The sequence below is a fragment of the Chlorocebus sabaeus genome, chromosome 27, assembly GCF_047675955.1.
Source record: "Chlorocebus sabaeus isolate Y175 chromosome 27, mChlSab1.0.hap1, whole genome shotgun sequence".
Taxonomy (NCBI): domain Eukaryota; kingdom Metazoa; phylum Chordata; class Mammalia; order Primates; family Cercopithecidae; genus Chlorocebus; species Chlorocebus sabaeus.
The window spans coordinates 44,984,672-45,002,865 of NC_132930.1; the positions used below are offsets into that span (position 1 = coordinate 44,984,672).

Sequence of the window (18,194 nt, forward strand, 5' to 3'; positions counted from 1 at the left end):
GGCCATGCATCAGGCAGCGCCACCGCAGCAGCAGCAGCTCCCCTTCTGCGGAGCCAGGCTTGTCCCCGCCCGCGGTTCCCACCTTGCACTCGGGGAGGATGCTCAGAGCTGTGTGGAGCCCGCCGACTCAGCCACGCTGCCACAGACTCGCCTCCCCGGCAGAGGCAAAAACAAAAGCATTAATCTTCCCCGGGAGGCCCTTTCTCCTCCATAGCAGAGGAGGAGGAAAAAACCCAGACCTGTTTTGCTCCTGCTCCTCGAATTAGGATGGTTCTTTCCTGATGAACCAGGGTGTACCCCAAATTCTGTATCTGGCAGTAAATACCAGGGATGCTTACACTGCAGACATGGGACCCTTGCCTCCTAGCCCATCAAGGGGAGGGGGGGCACTGACTGCCCGATGCAACCCACTTTGCTCGCCCAGTGCGGATTGTGCCTGAGGCAGAGCAGCCAGAGTTTGGGTGGGGTCTGCCCCTGACCCCAGGCCAGGACCTCTCTGGTGTGGGGGCTGCTGCCCATGTCAGAAAGGCGGGGCAGGTGAGGTTCCTGCACCAGCAGCAGCAACAGCAGCAGCTGACTGCACCCAAGATGCACCCCACTTTAGGCCACCAGATGTTCCAACGTGGCTATGCTATTAAGCCAAAAATGCAAACCCACATCTGCTTGCTAGGAGAAGATGAAGGGTCGGGGGAAACCTGCGAGGCCCCGGGCTCCAGTCTGGCTCTGCCACCGGCTCTCAGTGACTGATGGCCGGGCACGTGGGCGGATCCAGCTGGACGCCCAGGTGAGCGGTGGGAGGCAGTGTGTATATGGGGGAGGGGGCGTGCCTGCCTGTGGTGTTGGCCTGGCTGAGCATCAGAGCCACCTGCGTGTAAGAGGAGCAGGGTCAGGACAGCACGTGAGCGGGGAACGCAGGCCCTGAATGGCCCCTGGGGAGGCAGGGGGGTTCAGTAAGAGGATGCTTACAGGCCTTAGGGTTTCCTGCACACAAAGCCCCCGGATCTGCGGAACAGCGGGGAGAGTGCAGGTGGAGGATCACAGAGAGCGTCTCTGACAGGCAGCAGGGCCGCCTCGAAGGCAGAGGGGAGGCTGAGTCTCTGCAGCGGGGACTTCCATGCCAGGCTGCAGGCTACTCTTTTTAACGGGAGAGACGAATACTGTCTAAAACACCACTGGGGAGGAAGCCTTGGCAGGTAAGGTGGGGAAGACGGGGAGGAGACAGGATTAAGCACGGCAGAGGGGGTGATGGCCAGAGGGGTTGGACCCAGGCATAGGCGTGGTAGGGGTGGGGGTGGTGTGCGGGAAGCAGTAGGGCAGAGGAGAGAGTAAGGATAGAAATGGGGTCTCATGGAGAATGAGCCACCCAGGCTGTCCTCGCTGAGGTCTGGCCGCCATCTCTTTGTCAAGCAGAAGACAGGGCCGCTGTGTGGGCAGGGAGCACAGTCCGGGAGAGTGTGGAAGGCCTGGGCTGTTCTCTGCGGAGAACGGAAACGTGGCTTTGGAGTGCCAGGCGGTGCATCAGGCCAGGCTCCATCCTATCCTGCAGGCTCCTCCAGAGACCTTGCCATCTCCTACAGGGTGGGGTGTGCCAGCGAGGGCTGGGCAAGAGGAGGGGTGAGGGAGGGAGAGGCCACGGCCCCAGGAGAAGGGGAGAGAGGAGAGGGCCAGGCAGGACGTCGTCCCTGGGATGCATCACTGGCTATAAATATCAGATATGATCGCCACCCAGGAAAATACTTATAGGACAGACAGAACATCTGCAGTCTTATGTGATCCACCTGCGCAGAAAGCATGAAGACCCCAATAGATAAGCAGGCAACATTTACATCAGATAACTGAAATACAAGAATTAGGAATGGCTAAAAATGACAAAAGACCAGGCGTGGTGGCTCACGTCTGTAACCCTGGCATTCTGGGAGGCTAAGGCAGGTGGATCACCTGAGATCAGGAGTTCGAGACCAGCCTGCCAACATGGTGACATTCTGTCTCTACTAAAAATACAAAAATCAGCCAGGCGTGGTGGCTCACACCTGTAATCCCAGCTACTCAGGTGACTGACGCAGGAGAATGGCTTGAACCCAGGAGGTGGAGGTTGCAGTGAGCTGAGATTGTGCCACTGCACTCCAGCCTGGGCGACAAGAGCGAAACTCTGTCTCAAAAATAAATAAATAAATAAATAAATAAATAAATAAATAAATAAATAAAACAAAGGAGACTCGGTCTCACTAGGGATTGAAGAAAGGCAAATTAAAGCTAGATCCTGTGGGGTGTGGTGGCTCACACCCCTAATCCCAGCACTTTGGGAGGTTGAGGTGGAAGGATCACTTGAGGCCAAGAGTTCCAGGCCAGCTGGGGCAACACAGCAAGATCCGTGTCTCTAAGAAAATTTTTAAAATTATCCAAGATTGGTATTGCATGCCTGTAGTCCCAGCTACTTGGGAGCCTGAGGAAGTATTGCTTGAGGTCAAGAGGTCGAGGCTGGAGGGTGTATGACTGCGTCACTGCACTGCAGCCTGGGTGACAGAGCAAGACCCCATCTCTAAAAAAAGAAATGAAAAAAGCAAGATCCCATGTTTCCACCTATCAAGTTGGCAATGGTTTAGATGAGAAATACTATATCTTGTTGACAAGATTGTAAATCAGAATAATCTTTCTAGAAAGCAATTTATAGTAACCATCAAGAACACTAAAAATGTTCCTAGTTTTTGACTCAACTTCTACATTTCTGTGAATATATCTTAGGAAAAATTAGAAATGCAAACAGAGCATTAATTTAAAAAAGGTGTTCACTGCAATGGTACTGATGGTTGTAAAAAACTGGAAGGCGGCACTGTGTCCAGCCATAAATGATCAGCCTGGTAATTCTTTTTTTTTTTTTTTTTTTTTTGAGACAGAGTCTCACTCTGTAGCCCAGGCCGGAGTGCAGTGGAGCAATCTCGGCTCACTGCAACCTTCGCCTTCTGGTCCTGGTTCAAGCAATTCTCCTGCCTCAGCACCCTGAGTAGCTGGGATTACAGGCATGCACCACCATGCCCAACTAATTTTTGTATTTTTAGTAGAGACAGTTTCATCATGTTGGCCAGCCTCGTCTTGAATTCCTGACCTCATGATGCGCTCGCCTTGGCCTCCTAAAGTGCTGGGATTACAGGCTTGAGCCACTGCGCCCGGCCCAGCCTGGTAATTCTGAGAGTCATGATGAAATATGAAGCGAGAGTAAAGCTTATGTCTGAACGAAGCTTGAAAACACCAAGCTATGTGAAAGAAGCTGGTCATGAAAGCCTACATATTTTATGATTCCATTCATATGAAACGTCCAGAAGGGAAGTCTATGGAGACAGAAAGTAGAATGGTGGTTGCCAAGGGCTTGCAGGTACAGGAGTGATAGCTAAAAGGTATGGGGTTCTTTCCAAGGTGATGAAACTGTTCTAAAATTGACTATGCTGATGGCTGCAAATATCTGTGGAGATACAGAAAACCATTGAATGGGCTGGGTGCGGTGGCTCACACCTGTAATCCCAGCATTTTGGGAGGTGAAGGCAGGTGGACTGCTTAAGTTCAGGAGTTCGAGACCAGCTTGGGTGACACAGTGAGACTCCATCTCTACAAAAATTACAAAAATACACCTGTAGTCCCAGCTACTCAGGAGGCTGAGGTGGGAGGATCACTGAAGCCTGGGAAGTGAGGCTGCAGTGAGCTGTGATGACATCATTGCACTCCAGCCTGGGCAACAGAGTGAGACCCCCTCCAAGAAAAGAAAAAAGAAAACCATTGACTTGTGAATGGGCAAGCTGTGAACTGTATCTCCACGAAGCCGCTGAAAAAGACCCCACAATACCGAAAAGAAGAAATGCTTATGAGGAGTTTATAATAAGCCGGGAACCTGCTAAATAGGAAATCCGAGTTGGGAAACACAGGGATGTTTGGGATACAACATGGCACAGATGGTTTGAGATCAACTGTGATTACACGGAAAGGAAAAATGAAAGAAAACTGGCCAGAAAGTTAGGCTAACTATAATTGCACAGTCAGTGGTTTTATTTTCTTCTTAGCGCCTTTCTGGACTTTGCAAACTTTCTCCCATCCATGAGAATGGAGGACATCCCTCTCGGAACCACTCCACAGAGAAGTGCACAGCTCTGTGCAGGCCCAGGACCCTTCTGGAGTCTGCAGCGGAGGGGAATGAGACACAGTGACTGGGACTGGGATGAGTGTGGCCAGCCCTGTCCCCCCACCAGGTAGAGTTGCTGGATGGGGGTTTGAAAGAAGGTGGCCTGAGGTCAGGTCCAGCTCTCTGCCAGCTGTCTTTTTCGTGCCAGAAAAGCAACTCTGCGCTCACGGTTCCATTCCCCTCCGCATTCTGAATGCTCTTGGGTGTTGGGAACCAGCTGTGGGAGCTGGAAAGGGGAGCCAAGGGTACACACTATTCCACCCTCTCCAGATCGGCCTCTGCGGCAGCCAGTGGGAGCACTCTAAAACTCCAATGCGGCCCGGCATTCCCTGCACCAAAGCCTTCCTCAGTGCCCCTCCCTACATCCTCATCCCCAGCCCCGCCCTATCCTCCCAGCCAACTCCCAGAGACCAGCTCCTGTGACCTCCGACCTCCTCGAGAGGGACTCCCATGCTGGGCATAGCCCCTCTCCATTCCCGAGAACCCCCGGTCACCTGTCGCTTCCCCCATGGACCATGGGCCAATCCAGGGATGGAGACGGTCCACCTGCCTGACTAGCACCCAGCACTGAGCCAAGGAGGGGCTGCAGGGTCGGGGGCTCTGTGAATCCAGAGGGTGGGCTACAGGGTGGGGGCCTCTGTGAACCCGGAGAGGGTAGGCTTGAGGGTGGGGGACTCTGTGAACCTGGAGAGGGTAGGTTGCAGGGTGGAGGGGTGGGGGTCTGTGAATCTGGAGGGTGGGATGCAGGGTGGAGGGGTGGGGGGGTCTGTGAATCTGGAGGGTGGGATGCAGGGTGGAGGGGTGGGGGGGTCTGTGAATCTGGAGGGTGGCTGCAGGGTGGAGGGGTGGGGGGGTCTGTGAATCTGGAGGGTGGGATGCAGGGTGGAGGGGTGGGGGGTCTGTGAATCTGGAGGGTGGCTGCAGGGTGGAGGGGTGGGGGGGTCTGTGAATCTGGAGGGTGGGATGCAGGGTGGAGGGGGGGGTCTGTGAATCTGGAGGGTGGCTGCAGGGTGGAGGGGTGGGGGGGGTCTGTGAATCTGGAGGGTGGGATGCAGGGTGGAGGGGTGGGGGGGGTCTGTGAATCTGGAGGGTGGGCTGCAGGGTGGAGGGGTGGGGGGGGTCTGTGAATCTGGAGGGTGGCTGCAGGGTGGAGGGGGGGGTCTGTGAATCTGGAGGGTGGGCTGCAGGGTGGAGGGGTGGGGGGGAGTCTGTGAATCTGGAGGGTGGCTGCAGGGTGGAGGGGTGGGGGGTCTGTGAATCTGGAGGGTGGCTGCAGGGTGGAGGGGTGGGGGGGTCTGTGAATCTGGAGGGTGGGATGCAGGGTGGAGGGGTGGGGGGGGAGTCTGTGAATCTGGAGGGTGGGATGCAGGGTGGAGGGGTGGGAGTCTGTGAATCTGGAGGGTGGGATGCAGGGTGGAGGGGTGGGGGGGGTCTGTGAATCTGGAGGGTGGGATGCAGGGTGGAGGGGTGGGAGTCTGTGAATCTGGAGGGTGGGATGCAGGGTGGAGGGGTGGGGGAGTCTGTGAATCTGGAGGGTGGGCTGCAGGGTGGAGGGGTGGGGGGGTCTGTGAATCTGGAGGGTGGGGTTTTGGTCCTGGCTGCTCCATGGGATTTATCTTATTGAACAAAATGTAGAAAAGGGCATAACATGTAATTTTCACACAGGGAACACGGCCACATGACTACCTCCCAGACCAAGGAACACAACGCTATCAGCACCTCAGAAGCTCCCCCCATATAATTGCTATCTGCCCTGCCTGCCGGGTGACCCCGCTGCACCTCCTGTGGGGACGAGGTCCTGCTGTGTGCTCTCTTCCATCGTCCGTGCCTCTGAGTCCCAATCGAGACAGCAAACGGTTGGGCCAAAACATCTCAAAGCACTTCCCACATGCTCTGAATTTGTCAAGTGGCACAGAAGAGAGCATCACAAGGCAGGCTTCCTGGAGGAGATGGCACTGGGCAGGCCCTGGGCAGCTGGCGTCCAGTGGCTGAGCTGGCAGGAGTAGCGAGGCGAAGCTGCAGCCAGACAGACTCTTGCACAAACACACACAAATCTCCCAGTCAACTCCCAGGGTGCGGTTAGGCCCTAGCTCAGGGAGGGCGGGGGCCCGGCCCACAGCACTCACCTCCAGCACACGCCCCGTGATGTATTTCTCGCATCTGTCACAGCGGATGCCGAACTTGGCGTGGTAGTCAGCTTCGCAGTAGGGCAGGCCGTCCCTGCAGTGAGACAGGCAGTCAGCACAGGGCGAGGGTCACCCGAAGACCCTTGAGATCTAACAACCCTCACCAACAAGAAGGTCTGCCCTCAAAGTGGAAGAATGTCCACCTTCTCCTGCTCAGGTAACAACGCCTCCAACAGACCGTGTCATTGGGCTCACACAGACACCAGCCCCATGAGAAATAGGACGACAATGGTCCCATTTCACAGACGAAGAAACTGAGGAGCGCAGGCCAGGCCACCTGCCCAGTGGGTGGGAGGGGCCGACAGCAGCAGCTTCTGGGAAATGAGAACTGCTTCTGCAGACCTGGCTCTTCTTTCTGGCTCCTTCCATTCAAAGTTCAACATCTGGGGCACCTCAGACAGCTGTGAGCCAAAAAGGGGGGACAGTAAGGGCGCCCACATTGGGGACGGGGTTGGAGTATGACAGAAAGCCCAGGTGAGGGTGTTGTAGGTTAGGACGAGATTTCACTGTCCCCCCTGCATCCTGCCCTGCATCACAGCCCCGGAATATGAGGGGGTGACAAAGGCTGACTCTGGCCACACATGGAGGGGCCTGGCCTTCTGTAGTGCAGGAAAGAGCAGGAGGGCTGCACAGACGTGTCCGTCCCCTGTCCCCACGCACACGTGCGAGCTGCCTGCCATGTGCCAGGAGCACAGGGCTCAGGGAATTGGTGTTGAATGCCCGTCATCCTGGGCCTGCACCTCTAGCAGTGGCTTCCTCTGAGCCTGCATAAATGAGCTATAGAGAAAAGCATCTGCGGGGTCATCCTGGCACAGCTCCTGTCATCATGATCTTCACACCTGTTTTCATGATTATTAAGAGATCAACATGCCAGGAGGGATGGCTGTGCAGATGCGGGGACGGTAGGTCAGCAGTGGCCACACTCGGTGCGGGGAGGTGCTGCTGAGCCGTGGTTAAGTGAACAGGCCTGCACTCAAATGCCACATCCCAGCTGTGTGACCCTGGGCAAGTCCCTTAACCTCTCTGAGCCTCAGCTTCCTCATCTGCAAAATGGGGGAAATAATAGTAAGGACGAATGAAGAGAATGGCAGGCCCTTTCCAAGGTGGCTGAAGCCATTGTCATTACTAACTAGGGCTGTCCTCCCAGCCCTGGTCACACCCAGCAGGTGTGGGGGGTGACTGGCACAAAGTGGGGTGCCTGCCACTCCAACGCGCCCCTCTCCAGCATCACTGAAGTTGCTGTAGTGTTCCAAATTTGGTTTGAGTTTTTACACAGCTGCTACAGAAGGGAGGATTTGTCAGGCTGTCGTGGATTAGACCCCAGCTCACGTTCTTTTCCTGCAACCTCTGTACTGTTGCTAGGTCCCCACGATATGGGGTCATGAGCCCTGGGCCTGGGTGCCCCTCTCTGGCTGCAGCCTGGAAGTGGCCCACAGCTGGGCTGAGCCGCCGCTGAGAGAGAGTGGCAGCCCTTCCTTCCACGTGAGAGGGAGACAAAATGAGTCTTCAGGCTTACTTCCAAATGCCGCTGACCTCAGGACTCCTGTAATAACCCACAAATGGGTGTATTTGCAGCAAATGGGAGGTTAAAGATAACATCTCCATGGCAACACCAACGCCCTCCTCGTCAATTCTGGGACAGCTCTGGAGGCTGCTAAGTAACATGCAGGGTGTGGGTGAGCTGCCAACGCTGCGGGAGGGGCCTGCCGCCTGCACGGGGCTGCGTGCACCACACCGGGCGGTCCCTGGCTGACTGTGACACAGGCGGGGAAACTCATGCACCCCACAGGTCCCTCACCCTGGGTGCAAGCTCACCTTGGTTTGGAGGTTTTACTTAAAATGATGTCTTGGAGATCATTGCAGATTCCACAGCAGTTGTAAGAAACAACACAGAGAGGTCCCATGTACCCTTCACCCAGTTTCCCCCAGTGGTGATGCAGAATTAGTATACACTCTCAGCCAGGAAGTGAACATGGGCACATCCATGGACGTGATTCAGGTTCCGTGTGACACGCGCTCGAATGTGCATGCATCTGTGTGTGTGTGTGTGTGTGTGTGTGTGCGCCTCACTCCGTGTAGTTTTATCACAGGATGTTTTTCATCTCCCTCAATTCCTGTGATGATTTTGCTCCCGTTGGGCATTGAGAACAAGCACGGTGTAGACAAAAGACCCTCTAGCTCCCAGGAAGGGGCCCTCTGCGCTCAGAGGAGCTGCCCTCTTTCAGCTCGTCCACATATTCGCCCCTCACCTGCGCCATGCAGAAGGCTTGCCTGCCTCAGGTCCCCAACCCCACCAGGGTTAAAACCCACCCCCAGCTGCTGGCCCTGAGCTGCCTCCATTCAAGGCCATGATCTTCCCAGAAGGCTTACCCGGTTCCCAAACCGGCCACCACCCCAACTTGATTGCACATTTGTGGGACATGTTTGGTGCCGGTGGCAGCCGTCCCAGGGGCCCCCGCCCTGCAGAAGACAGAGTGCGTGGCTGCGGGGCCCCAGCCCTGACACCTGGGATGGTCAGACCCTCTCCTCATCCCCGTGCTGGCCTCTGCTGACATTGCTTCACCTCCTGCAGCACATCCAGGTGCCAGAAAGGGCAGCTGATCCCATGGGGATGGTGGAGGGGGACTGAGACGGAGAGGGAAGGCACTTCAAAAACTCAGCCCTGGCAGCCCTGGCAGCTCTGCTTCTCATCCATAAAAAAGGAGCTGGAAGCTGCAAATGCCGTTAGAGAAGCCAGGGCTGGCCAGGGAAGGGGGACACAAGGCTTTCAGGACAGATTCGCTAGGCTCTGGGCCATGCTTCTCACCCGGCGGCAGGACAAGAGTAGCTGCGTGAGGAATAGGAGAGACGCAGAGAGGGTGGTGCCTGGGACACGTGCAGAGTGCGGGACCCCCGCAGAGTAGGGACGCCTGAGCGGAGGCTCTCACTGGAGCCCTCCTCCCACTTACTTGCTGATGTACTCGGCGTTCAGGAGCTTCCCACAGCTCTTGCACTTAAAACAGCCCAAGTGCCAGTGCTTGTCCAAGGCTACCAGGGCCTGGCCGTTCTTGATTTCTGTGCCGCAGCCCCCACAACCTGGAAGAAAGAGAAAAGAACACGGACACCCCCACCATTGTGAGAGGTGTGGGGGAGGCCCCCTGCTCTCCAGACTCCGTGAAGGCCCCTGGGGCAGCCGGAGGGGCGGGGCAGACGAGCAGCTGGGAAGAGCCTCTCACACAGCAGTCTCTGGAGCACGGGGAAGGCAACTGGGGAAGTTTCATCCTGCATGCATTGAGCGCTGACTGTATGCAGCCTGGGCTGTGAGCCAGGGAAGCCTAGATGAAGAAACAGAGGCCCTGGTTTGCAGGAGAGTGGAGTCAGCTCCCTGCACAGAGACGTGCCAGGCTGAACCCAACTGTGACTCGATGTGCCCTCCGAAGGGAAATGGACCGCATTAGAGAGGGCTGAGCCAGCCCCCAGCCCCCAACCCAGTCAGCCCTGGGAGCCCTCCTGCCGCACCCGGCCAGCCAAACCCACCTTCTCTCTTCCTGTCATCCCCACGGTGACTGGCACTCTCCACCCCATGGCCACCCGCCTCGTGGGCCCCTGCCTGGCCTCCTGGTGCCCTCTCTGTCCCTCCCAGCCGTGCCTGCCCTGGTCACTTGCCGCGTGTCCTAGGGCCTGGTCTTTATGCACAGGGCTTCCAGCTTCTGGCCCTGCTCTGAGCCAGTGGCCCACAGTCCCTCCACCCTATGAGCCACCACACCAGGGGCTCCACAGCCAGCAACATGGGCATGCTGCAGGCAGGGGTGCCCCTGGCAGAGCAGGTGGAGCAGGCTGGGGAGCTGGGGAGAGCCTGGTGCATGAGCCTGCGCGGAATGCGCGTGAGTGCGTGTGCATCTGTGTGCATAGCGTGTGACTGTAAGTATGTGGATGCATCTTATGGGACTGTGTGCATTTGTATGTCACCTGAGTCTTCCCGTGAGTCTTCCTGTGAATATATGAGGTCAGGGGTGGGGAGTGGGAGGCAGAGTGACAGAGACACCTATGACGGCATCCCCAAGGGAAAGGGCCTCTCGCAAGGTGAACACCTGGTGACAACAGCAGCAGCAACTGCGACAGAGCGGGGCCCACTGAGTCAACCGCCCAGGTGTGCATTGATTCGCGGATCATACACGCCCTCACTCCAGGGACCTGCACCTGTCATAGCTGAATGTGCGTCAGTGTGTGTGACTGGTGCGTGAGTGTGTCTATCTATGTGTTTGTGTCTGCATGTGTGAATACATCTGCATGTGAGGGTGTGTCTGTCTGTGGCAGTGTGTGTCTGTGTGTGAGAGTGTGTGTGTCTGTGGAAGTGTGTGTCTGAGTGTGTGTGTGTCTGTGGAAGTGTGTGTCTGTGTGAGAGTGTGTGTCTGTGGAAGTGTGTGTCTGCATGTGAGTGTGTGTGTGTGTTTGTGGAAGTGTCTGTGTGGGAGTGTGTGTTTGTGGAAGTGTGTGTCTGCGTGTGTTTAAGGGTGTGGTTGTGTGTTGGGGGCATGACAAGGGCAGGCCCCGGACCCCGTGATGGACAGGCAGGAAGAGGGTGTCTGACAAACAGGGCCTTGCCACCTGCAGGAGCCCCTGAGTACTTCACAGACCAAGCAGGGACCCCTCGCGCCCAAGGACACCTCCACCCAAGATGGAAAGAAGGTGGCCCCAGGGCCTGACGCGCTGGGTACAAATCCTGGCCCCCACTAGGCGCTGGGTCACACGGAGCGTGTTCCTCCTGCGGGAGCCCCCATTTCCTCATCATGGGGTGGAGCAATCACCTCCGCACTTGGAGCCTGCCCAGATCCAGTGCTAATTTACACAGAAGACCTGGCCCAAAGCCTCTGCGTCCTGGGTGAACAGTGAGCATTGGCGAGACCCCGCGTGGGCCTGCTGCGTGGTAAGAGCTCAGCGGAGGCTGCTTCCGTGCATGGCCTCCTTAGTTTCTTTTGGCAGAGACCTGAGTCATATTGTTTTTAACAATTAAAACAAACGAACACTCACAAAGCTGTTGGTCAAGCTCAGGATTTCCTAAGTGACCACGCTGTGCAAATTCACATGCTACTTTGGAAAACAGCCAGAGAGCAGATTCAAACTCCAAGGGAAGGGGGGCCTCTTACTCATCTCAGGACCCTGGGTGCCCAGCACAGCCTGCGGGCTTGAGAGACACGTGGGGGAATGAATGAATGAATGAATGAATGAATGAATGAATGGGAACCAAAGTGAGAGGATGCCTCCACCCTTCTCAAGTCCAGGAGGCAACCCCCACATCACCCCCTTCGCCACGCTTCGTCCCTTGTCTCTGCAGAGGCAGACGACGCACAGCCCAGACAGCCTCCTGGCTCCCCCCACTTAGCAGGTGATAAGGCACATTTTGCAAAGGTCAGTGGCAGTGGCTCTCAACGTGGGGCACTTTTGCCCAAGAGACATTTGGCAATGACTGTCATAACTTGGAGAGGGTTCCAGGCATCTAGTCGGTAGTGGACACAGGATGCTAACTTTGCCAGGACAGCTGCCCTCACCAAAGGGCTCTCTGGCCCCACATGTGAATGGTACTGGAGCTGAGATCCCTGATCCGAGCCTCTGTTGGCTTGTCTGCATGTCAAGGGAGCACAGCACACAGGGCTGTGTGGTGACCAGAGGACAGGCAACAGAGAGCAGTGGTCAGATCCCAGCTCTGCCCCTCACTGGCTGTGACCTGGGGAAGTCACATCACTTCTCTGTGCCTGTGGAGTGAGGGCGTGTGTGATCTGTGAATAAATGCACACATGTTGACTGGTGAGGTGGGCCCACCTCTGCTCTCACTGCCACTGCTGTTGTCACCAGGTGGGCCCCTTGCGGGAGGCCTGCTTCCTCTGGGATGCCATTGCGGGCATCTCCGCCACTCTGCCTCCTACCATATTGGCTGGCACCCTCCCCTGCCAAGAAGCTCCCTTGACCTTGAGCTCCAAGCTGCAGGGGGGATGCCAACCTCACACCTGCCTCGGCCCCCTCATTCTCCTATCAGCAGTACACGTGGAGATGAGAGCAAGGTGCAAAAGGAGTGTTGCCATGGAAACCACATCCTCACTTTCCAAACACATCTGGAGCTCCATATTTCTTTGTGGGCTCTGCACATGGCAGCTCAGAGTCCTGTGTGACACAGGCTGTGGACTAGAGCTGTCAGTGGCAGAATGTCCCTAGCAGGGCAGAAGGGGCCTCAGGACACCCCAATGTCTGCTGGCCACGTGCCCGTACATCCTGGTTGGCACTGCCATCAGCAGCAACAGCATGACCCTCCTAGAACCTTCCGCTTTCCTATTTTCCCCAAAATGCTCCCTCTTCCACCAGATGTGGTCATGGTGGGGGTGGTTGTGGTGGGGGGTGGCTAGGATGTGCCAGGCAGCCTCTTGGAGCCTCAGCTGGGAGCTCAGGGGGTGCAGGTGCAGGAGCCAGACCCCCACTGCAGCACCTCAGGTCTAACCGGGGGCAGGGGAGTAGGGGGAGTCTCAGATTCTAGATCAAATCTGAGATTGAGTTTTGGAAACAAGGACTCTGACCGAGCTCCAAAACTTGAAAGTGATTGAAACTCCATGAACTTGCCTTGCAGTTTCATTTACGAACCTGTACCGAGGAAGAAAAGTCGCTGGAAAAGAGAAGACATGTTCATGTTCAGCCCCAGTGCACTGCGGTCAGGACTAGACTGGGACACAGGCCTGCCATGAGCCCAGAGAGGGGCGGGGGCTCCTGCGAGGATCCTAGGTTTACCTCCCAGGCACACCCAGGGGTTCTCCTGTTTCCTAAGCAGCCAGGGAGCAGCGGGAGCTCCTGGGTTTACCCCCCAGCCTCACCCCAAGGCTCTCCTGTTTCCCAGGCAGCCAGCAAGGGGGCAGGGGCTCTGGTCCGGGCACCCACCCTCTTAGTACTACCCTTGCAGGAGCAGAGAACACAGGGACTCCACGTGCCACAGGCCAGGTGGTCAACCCTGTCGCTGGAAGAATGGAGGACCCTGAAGCCCCATCCCTGGGCCCGGGACCTTGGGACTACGCACACCTTCCTGCCCCTTCATCCCTCACTCCAGTGGGGCCTCCCCAGGTCGAGGGGGTGGAGCTAAAGAGCACGGCAGCCAGGCCCAAGAAGTACACGTGGGGTCTTCTCAGCATGGATGGAGCTGCTCGTCATCCCTTTTCCCCAGGCCAAGCCCATCTCTCCCAGTTGCCAGCCTGCCGCCCACACCCTGGCTGGCCCCATGCCCACATCGAAGGCCCAGAGAGGGGACACCTCTTGCCCTCGGCCCCCAGTGGTGAGTGCAGGGTCCACCCCGGGTAGCTGGGCTCAGAGCTGCCTCTGGGTCGGCACGCGGTGCTCGCGCTCTGGGAGGGCCAACCTGTGGCAGGCTCGTGACCAGCAATGGGTCAGCACTGGAGAGCTGGGGCTCACGGGAAGGAGCAGAGCTTCAGGGACACAGGGGACCCCCCAACGAGATGGTGGAGAAGCCGAGGCTTGCAGGGTGTTGGCTGCTCCTCCTGGAAGGAGCCTGTGTGGCCCACCCTAAAGGATTTCTTGTTCCTGAGTGGCCTGCTTGGGGCAGCAGAGGGAAACTCAGGGCCACGGGACTCAAGCTTGAGCTCTGCCTCAAGAGCCAGCCACTCTCCCCTCCCCAGGGAAGGGCAGCCATACAGGCAGCCATGTGAGGCCACGCCCTGCGGTCCCCTGACCCGGCAAGCCGGCCAGCCAGACGGTGCTGCTTCCTACATTCCGGACTGACTGGACTCTACCCCACTCCACAACCATCTGTGGTTCCTCATGGCCTCCAGATGTACCGAGAACACCATGGCGTGGCTTTGGAGGAAGCTGCCATCTGGTGTTACTGTCTCAGTGCCATTCCTGTTCCCCACCCCCCCGCTGCAGCCCCGTCCACTCACACGGGTCTAGGGGGTGCCCACGCTGCAGCCCCGTCCACTCACATGGGTCTGGGGGGTGCCCACGCTGCAGCCCCGTCCACTCACACAGGTCTAGGGGGTGCCCACGCTGCAGCCCCGTCCACTCACATGGGTCTGGGGGGTGCTCACGCTGCAGCCCCGTCCATTCACACGTGTCTAGGGGGTGCCCACACTGCAGCCCCGTCCACTCACATGGGTCTGGGGGGTGCTCACGCTGCAGCCCCGTCCACTCACACGGGTCTGGGGGTGCCCACGCTGCAGCCCTGTCTACTCACACGGGTCTGGGGGGTGCCCATGCTGCAGCCCCGTCCACTCACACGGGTCTGGGGGGTGCCCATGCTGCAGCCCTGTCCACTCACACGGGTCTGGAGGGTGCCCATGCTGCAGCCCCGTCCACTCACACGGGTCTGGGGGTGCCCACGCTGCAGCCCCGTCCACTTGCATGGGTCTGGGGGGTGCCCCCAGCACATTTCACAGGTGTGTTCAGTCTTTGCACTCTCTTCTCACCTGTAGCACCCTCCCCCTTCCAGACCCACCTGCTGTAATTCAGCCTGTGTCTCCAGTTTCAGAGCCAAGGCCACCTCCTTAGACAGCCTCTGGCCCTAGCGGGGTGAGCTCACTTGCTTTGGACTTGAAAGGCCTTGGCCCACCCCTCGGTACTTCCGCCCCCTGACGGACACTGAGCACCCAGCACACCCACTCCTGCCAGGTACAGGGCACTCTTGCACCCGCAGAAGAGCTCCTCCAGGCACAGCTGCTGGGGCAACAAAAGCAGGCCGGACTGGGAAGACTGCAGACATCCACACAGGAGCCAGGACTGCTGCTCAATGCTTTCTAGGTGCAGAAATGGTTCTAAGCTCAGGATTCTCATCACAGGTCGGGGGAAGGGGCAGGTTACATTATTAGATGTCTAGGGGTCCTGGGAGCTTTGTTCTTTGAAAATGCAAATTTGATATTTCAAAATAAATCTACATTTGGAGAGGGCAGAGTCTTTCTGCCAAGGGTATTTTTGAAAACCTCAAAAAAAAAAAAAAAAATCTCAGACAGTGATTCTGTGGTTGGTCATATTTCCATCCCCCCAACCCTGCTTTTTTTTTTTTTTTTTTTTTTTTTTTGACAGTCTCACTCTGTCACCCAGGCTGGAGGGCAGTGGTACAATCCCAGCTCACTGCAACCTCTGCCTCCCAAGTTCAAGCGAGTCTCCTGCCTCGGCCTCCTGAGTAGCAGGGACTACAGGTGGGCACTACCATACCCAGCTAATTTTTGTATTTTTAGTAGAGCTGGAGTCTCACCACTTTGGCCAGGCTGGTCTCGAACCCCTGGCCTCAGGTGATCTGCCCGCCTCGGCCTCCCAAAGTGCTGGGATTACAGGCGTGAGCCACCGCACCCAGCCCATGTTTCCCTTTTTAATTTGGCTGCCAGGAAGCGTTGGACAAACTGTTTAAAACTGATCTCCCCCTTTTAAAATTTGCCATAGAGCTTTTGATTACTATCTGAATTTCATTTTAACAGTACTACTGTTTGTGAAGCCAAATTCTCAAAGATGGATAAAAGGCATTAAATAAAACCACATTTACGTTTAAAAAAAAATTCAATCAATCCAGGCTCCAGCTGGAGAGAGATTTTTGAATGGAGGACTTTCTTAGCAAGTCCCAAAGCAGCACCCTCCCCACCCGGTGCTGCTGCGAACTTCATCCCAAGGGATGCAGGCTTCGCTTCGTTTTACAGAGTCAAATTATAGTCAGCTCCCAGGGCCAACGCCGCACTCCTGGAAAGCTGGAAGTGGAATTGCCTCTATAGACACTCTCAACACAGCAGACAAAGTGGGGGAGAAAGGAGGCATTTGACACAGGAGAGGAAATTAATTGCAGGCAAGATGCTGACTCCAGAAATCAGTAGAAACCTCTCCTCCGTCTGGGGACACGTGGCCCTGCCTCTGGGGACATGACAGTGACCACAGTGCTCAGAGTGGGCTTCTGCAGCAGGTGCCTAGCAGCAGTGGGTCCTGGTGTGCCAGGCTCCCCTCCCAGAACCTGTGTGCCATCTCATGCCCCAGCAGAGCCACCCCAGCTGGGAAAGGCCACCTGGCTGCCCCCTTCTTGCTGATACTTGGCCCCACACCTGCAAACCCCTGACACTTTGGCTGGCATTTGTTTTTTTCACACTAACAACCTCCTGCTTCCTAATTCAAGAAGCATTTATTGAGCCCCCACTGCATACACACCAGGCCTAACTCCTGGGAGGTGGAGCAGTGAACCCAAGGGCCCCTGACTGCGGGAGCCCAGAGCTCAGTGCTCTTCTATGGGTTCTCGGGGGTCCAAAGGGGTCCCAGGTAGCCTGGAATTAACAGAGGGGAGCTGAGGGGAGTGAATGTCAGAGGGAAAAGACCCGAAGGAGACCTGGAAGGCTTCCTGGAGGAGATGTGCTAGAGCCGGGCAAAAGCATCAGTGGGCATTAGATGGGAGAGCAGGAGTGACACATGGGGTGGAGAAAACAGCCAGTGCAAAGGCTTGGCGGCACGAGAGCCCCAGAAACTTCCATCCCTGGCTGCCTCCTCACATTTATCCACAGCGGTTCACTGCCGCTGCTGCTGCTCTGGGTCCCTGTTTGTCAGGCCCTGTCCCTGGGCACTGCAGAGATCACGCCCCCAACTCAGCACCCCCCCCCCACAACCAGCAAACCCCCACTTAGCATGTCGTACACTCAGCACCCCCCTGCTAAGCCCTCCCCAGCACCTCCCATGCAGCACGCCCCACTGAGCATCCCCCAACTCAGCACACCTATCCACTCAGCACGCCCCCACTCAGCACCCCCCACTCAGCACCCCCCACTCAGCACCCCCCACTCAGCACGCCCCCACTCAGCACCCTCCACTCAGCACGCCCCCACTCAGCATCCCCCAACTCAGCACGCCCCACTCAGCATCCCCCAACTCAGCACACCCATCCACTCAGCACGCCCCCACTCAGCACCCCCCACTCAGCACCCCCCACTCAGCACCCCCCACTCAGCATCCCCCAACTCAGCACACCTATCCACTCAGCACGCCCCCACTCAGCACCCCCCACTCAGCACCCCCCCACTCAGCACCCCCCACTCAGCACCCCCCAACTCAGCACACCCATCCACTCAGCACCCCCCACTCAGCAACCCCCACTCAGTATCCCCCACTCAGCACCCCCCACTCAGCACCCCCACTCAGTGCCCACTTACTTCGGAGGCCCTGGGACAGGTGTGCGCTGCTGCCCACCGACACGGGCAGGGAGCATTTCTGGCACATGCATTCCTTCCCGTTGAAGGTCACACGGTCCCCGGGAGGGAAGGGCAGCCTGAAACAAGAGAGCTCGTTACCAGCCAGGCCTACCTTCCGGCTCCTCTCTGGGGGAGCCCTGCCTCAGAGCAGGAGACCAGGACCAATGTCTCCCCAGGGCTTTGCAAAGGGACCATTCACAGGCTGAGGACGCAACGCAGGGCCTCTCCACCCAGGCACTGCTGCATCCCCGCAATAGGATCTCAGGTAGTCATTGACATCTGAGCCTCAGTTTCCTCATCCGTACCAACAGGCAGAATCATAGCGCCTAAGGCGGTGGTGAGGACCAGCTGAGGGCCAGCCCAGTGTTTGGCACACATGCCATGCCACCGGCGCCTCCAGCCCACCCTGCCTTCCCGGTGACATGGGATGCTTTCTTCGTATTGGCTCAGCAGCAAGGGCAGCAGCTATACCCACTGGGCATCTCCTGTGTGCCCAGGGCCTACTACTGTGATAGACGCCCTATAGGCATGCCTCATGAATAACCCCACGCCATTCAACCTAGGTGGCATTTGCTTCATGTCTTCTCTATGTGCGAGAAACTGGAGTTCGGAGAGGCTGTGTAACTTTTCCAAGGACACATCGATACGAGTCACAACCAG

General features: G+C 57.2%; 1 protein-coding gene across 16 annotated transcripts in view; it reads right to left on the reverse strand.

The window, feature by feature from the left end:
• ABLIM2 (actin binding LIM protein family member 2) overlaps nt 1-18,194 on the reverse strand; it is a 195,310-nt gene that overhangs the window by 107,560 nt on the left and 69,556 nt on the right. For all 16 annotated transcript variants that reach the window (XR_012091644.1, XM_073012534.1, XM_037983103.2 and 13 more), the window contains exons 4-6: nt 17,496-17,611; nt 9,303-9,429; nt 6,295-6,388 (exon numbers count right to left, since the gene is read on the reverse strand). Coding sequence is in view for 15 of the 16 variants with exons in the window: in XM_073012534.1 (XP_072868635.1) it covers nt 6,295-6,388; nt 9,303-9,429; nt 17,496-17,611 (337 nt within the window). In the remaining variant the exon portion in view is untranslated. The remainder of the gene's footprint in view (nt 1-6,294; nt 6,389-9,302; nt 9,430-17,495; nt 17,612-18,194) is intronic.